The sequence below is a fragment of the Microtus ochrogaster genome, unplaced genomic scaffold (genome assembly GCF_000317375.1).
Source record: "Microtus ochrogaster isolate Prairie Vole_2 unplaced genomic scaffold, MicOch1.0 UNK48, whole genome shotgun sequence".
In the NCBI taxonomy this organism is placed as follows: Eukaryota; Metazoa; Chordata; class Mammalia; order Rodentia; family Cricetidae; genus Microtus; species Microtus ochrogaster.
The window spans coordinates 2,304,131-2,308,426 of record NW_004949146.1 but is presented as its reverse complement, the minus strand read 5'-3'; the positions used below and the strand labels follow the sequence as shown (position 1 = coordinate 2,308,426).

General features: G+C 35.4%; 1 protein-coding gene across 1 annotated transcript in view; it reads right to left on the bottom strand.

The window, feature by feature from the left end:
• The window catches only part of Tanc2 (tetratricopeptide repeat, ankyrin repeat and coiled-coil containing 2), a 345,611-nt gene that overhangs the window by 140,250 nt on the left and 201,065 nt on the right, over positions 1-4,296 (bottom strand). Inside the window, exon 7 of the mRNA XM_026777178.1 lies at positions 3,647-3,910. Within this exon, the coding sequence (XP_026632979.1) occupies positions 3,647-3,910 (264 nt within the window). The remainder of the gene's footprint in view (positions 1-3,646; positions 3,911-4,296) is intronic.

Here is a 4,296-nt window from a genome sequence, read left to right as displayed (position 1 = left end):
AAAAAAAAAAAAAAAAAAAAAAAGAAGGGAAGTTAAGACGTTGTATTTGAACAAAGGCTTTTATTTCTAATATTAATCCCCCCTTTACATGACTTCTGGGGGCTTCTATGTTTAAGACAATTGAATAAGCATGTGGGGAACAAGAGAAGAAGATAGGGGAGGGACAAATATTGCGTGTTTCCTCTGTTATGAAGAATCTTGATTAAAAATATTTTCTATGAAAGCAGGAAGGAGACCATTTCTGGGGATCACAAGAAACCACTGGGAGGCAGGGACGAGGAGGTTCATGAAGGATGAATATGGGCAAAGTACAGTGATACAAAAATATAATGAAACTTTTGTAACCAAACTGGAATATTGATAAACAAATTAGAATAAATACACTTGATTTTTTCCTATTTGAAAACCTCGGTTACTTTTTTTGTTTTATGAGACAAGATTTCTCTGTGCAACCCTTGCTGTCCTAGACTGGTACTGTATGGTTCTGAATTCAGAGATCCATCTGCCTCTGCTTCCTGAGTACTGGGATTTAAGGTGTGTGTTATGACATCCGGCTTGTCAGTTATTCTTGATCATCAAGGTTTACATTACTCACTTTGCAGAAACATTTCTATGTACACATTAAAAAGTGTATGAAAATATGTATGTATACAGACAGAGGTAAAATGTAAAGATGGGACTCTTCAAAGCTAAGAAAACTAATTTAGATATATTATTTTAACTACCAGATTTCATGGTGTTACTGGATTCTTATAAATTATATACTTCGCAGGGTATTCCCTATGGAAGTAACTTTATTTCCTTACATTCTGGAAATATCTTAAATTTACAGTCTATCAATGTTTGAAAATGACTCATTTGGTTCACAGCTTATTTTCCTGTCTCTGTGGAAGCATTCTAAAACCATGGTTTCCAGAGTCAGAAAACAATCTAAAACAAACCATTGTCTGACTGCTGACTTCTCTCTAAGCAACAGTAAGCCTTGTCCAGCACCACTTTTAAGAATTATCTGATAAAGTATCTTGTCATTGTCATGCACACTCTTTAAACAGTGTAAGAGCCTAATTCTTCAGGGTCATCCTATCTGGCCTCTAATGGTACATTCACGTTTTCCTATAATTTTATCCATTTTATTATTGAGTGAATTATATATGTCCGTATGTGTCACCTTGTGACATTTGATTTTCTCCCTTTGTCAAGAGGGTTCTATGGCTCTAACGAGGCAAGAGTAATGCCTATACCAGTTGACCCATCTCATTTGATCTTCATTTTCCTTTAAAGTTGTCTGATCAGCCCTCTCTCAAAAGCCAAAGAACTATGTTAGCTAGAAAGACTTAAAATGACACTGCTTTGACCTCCTGGCAAAACGATTAAGGATAATAGAATTTTGTTTTAATATGAGAAGAAGGAAAGGGAAAGGGAGAACACAAAGTATGTAGAAGAAGGAAATAATCTCCAACCTTGAATCAAAACAAACTCAAATGACATTGCCAAACATTGATGGGATTGTGATGGATAAAATGACTGCATATTAATGATGGGAGTATGTTATACATTGGTTTTCTTAAAGCTAAATATATATTACCTAAAACCTAGCGATTGTACTCAGAATGTCTGTGAAAAATAGGTGTTCACAAACAATATTGCTTACTGGTTGAAGAGCAGTCAGTTTTATTCCCATTGTTAATGGTGCTGCTTTGACCATGAGTATATGAGTATGTAGACATAAATGTTTTCATTCCTCTTAGGCAATGTCATCCTTCTAATTTTGTGGCTATGACTGCATGTGGTATTTCATAATAATGGACAGTGAAGGATCTTATACTTCACTCTACTTAATGACCCTGGATGGTGGAAGAAGATAAAAAAAAAAAACAACTTCCGGGTCAGAAATGTAAGTTTATCACTCAGGAAAAAAGGAGTAGCTGAAAGTAGTTTCAGGTCCTTGAATACAAACTTTCACAAGGCAACATGAAGAGGGGTTAGTAATATATACAATTGGCTGCTGATGTAGGAGGGTCTTCTGTTTTGTGTTGATTTCATTGGTTAAAGAAAGAAACTGCCTTGGCCTTTTGATAGGACAGAAAATTAGGTAGGTGGAGTAGACAGAACAGGATGCTGGGTAGAAAGGCAGTGTGGCAGATGCCATAGCTCTCTGGCCAGAGACGGATGTAGGCTAGAATCTTGCTGGTAAGCCACAGTCATGTGGTGATACACAGATTTATTAAAAATGGGTTAATTAAGATGAGAGAGTTAGCCAAGAAGAGGCTAGAGATAATGGACCAGGCAGTGTTTTAAATGAATACAGTTTCTGTGTAATTATTTCGGGTAAAGCTAGCTGGGTGGCGGGACATGGCCTGCTTGCCTCATCACTACAGGCTGCAATATGAAAGGCACCACATCTAAATAAAGATCAATATATTTAGTGGGACCTAAGAGAGGAAATATGCTGTCACCATATAAAAGTGAAGAATCTTCTAGATAAGTCATTCCCTCATCATCATACCTGGTAACAGGTGCTGGTATTTTTCCCCCCAGAGGTCAGAACCAAAAGAACAGGCAGAGAAAGAAAATGAGTGGCAAGAAGCTAGCATCAACACAATGAATCACTTCATTGTTTGTTTTTCAATAGAGTCTTGTGTTTGTACTTCATGCTGGTATGAAACTTACTATGTATCGGAGAATGGCCTTCAATTACTGACCCTTTTGTCTCTATCCCCAGAATGCTAGAACTACAGGTAAGTACCACCACACCTGATTGCATAACTAATAATATCCCTGGAAAGTAAGTCTAATGGTAATAAATGTTTTATTATTCCATATCACAAAATAGATCTGTCTGGGCATTAATTTAGAAAGAGGGAAAGGCAAAGACAATTTTTATTTTGTAGTCTGGACAAAGTGCAGATGATGATACATTTTGAAAATGTCAGGATGGCTATTTTTGTAAATTCCTGGTTTGAATTATTGAATAGCAACATAGCTGTATTAAAAATATCCCTGACATTACTCCTGTGTAGTTACTGAGGAAAAAAAAAAAGACTTGGTATTCCAGTTACTTATCCTCCTGTATCATTCTTTTGACTGATCCTGCTAGTGGCATTTGAGTTAGGAAATGAAGGTACCCGGCTTTCTAAACTAAGCCTGTAAAGCTTTTGTGAAAATACTGAACTGAGAGAAAAAAGAAGCTGAGTTTCTTGCCTGCTCATTTGTTATATCTTTAAACGATGGATGATGATTTCTGATATTCAAACTACCAAAATATGCTCCAATTAAATAATGGTTATTAAAACTCAAGTTTTAAAAGTTAAAACCTCAAACTAAAACTTTTTTGTTGCAGTACTTGAAACTGAATCCAAGACCTTACGCATATGACGTAAATGCTAAACCACTCAGCTACACACCCAGACCTTAAAATTTTTACAAACAATAAGATTAACTAGTTTATTTGCCCTCTTTTTGATTTTGTTATATGTTTCTGCAAATCATGGGAGGAGAACTGGGAAACCACTTGATGAAAAAGATGAACCTTCTCCTAGGTTCAAAGGCATAAGGTACAGAAACACAAATGGAAGACTGGTCGTATTTCTGTTCACTACATATTCAGCAAAATATTCTTAAACAAGAAAAAGAAAACACAACTTACCTGCTACTGAATTTGGTCGAGGCATGAGATACAAAGGAATAGATTGTACTGACTGGGATAAAACCGTTTCCAAATTCCTCTCTTGGATCTTATTCAGACTGTATGTGGAGGCAGTCATGTTTTCGTCTACACGATACAGACAGGAGTCCATGCTGGATTTCTGAGACTGCCATGGTTTTAGGTTTCCTCCAGATCCTAATTCTTTACCACTTTCCCCAACATATTTTGTACGCTCCATGTTTTCCGAATAATTTGTCAGCGTAGCTGAAAAATAAAGTATACTAATGTTTAAAAAAAATAAAAAGAAAAAATTAATCTGTTTATGATTAAAAATTCATTAGTAGATGAGAATACTACTAATATTGTCTTTCAGTTACTATGTCCTTTTTACCCCTAGATGTTTAAATGACCAAAACCATTAAACAATCATATCTTTCATGTATTTAACAATTTCTTTAAATTAAACAAATTTATACACCAGTGCCAAGGCACCAAGAACATGGCCCATCAATGCTAAGATTTTAGAATTACCCAAAATGTATCTGCATATTTTTATGGACTGCCAGAGAGCACCAACAGTTTCTTTAAACTCCCTCTATTCCTCGTACTTTTTACCCACTTAACTTTTTTTTTTTTTTTTTTTTTTTTTT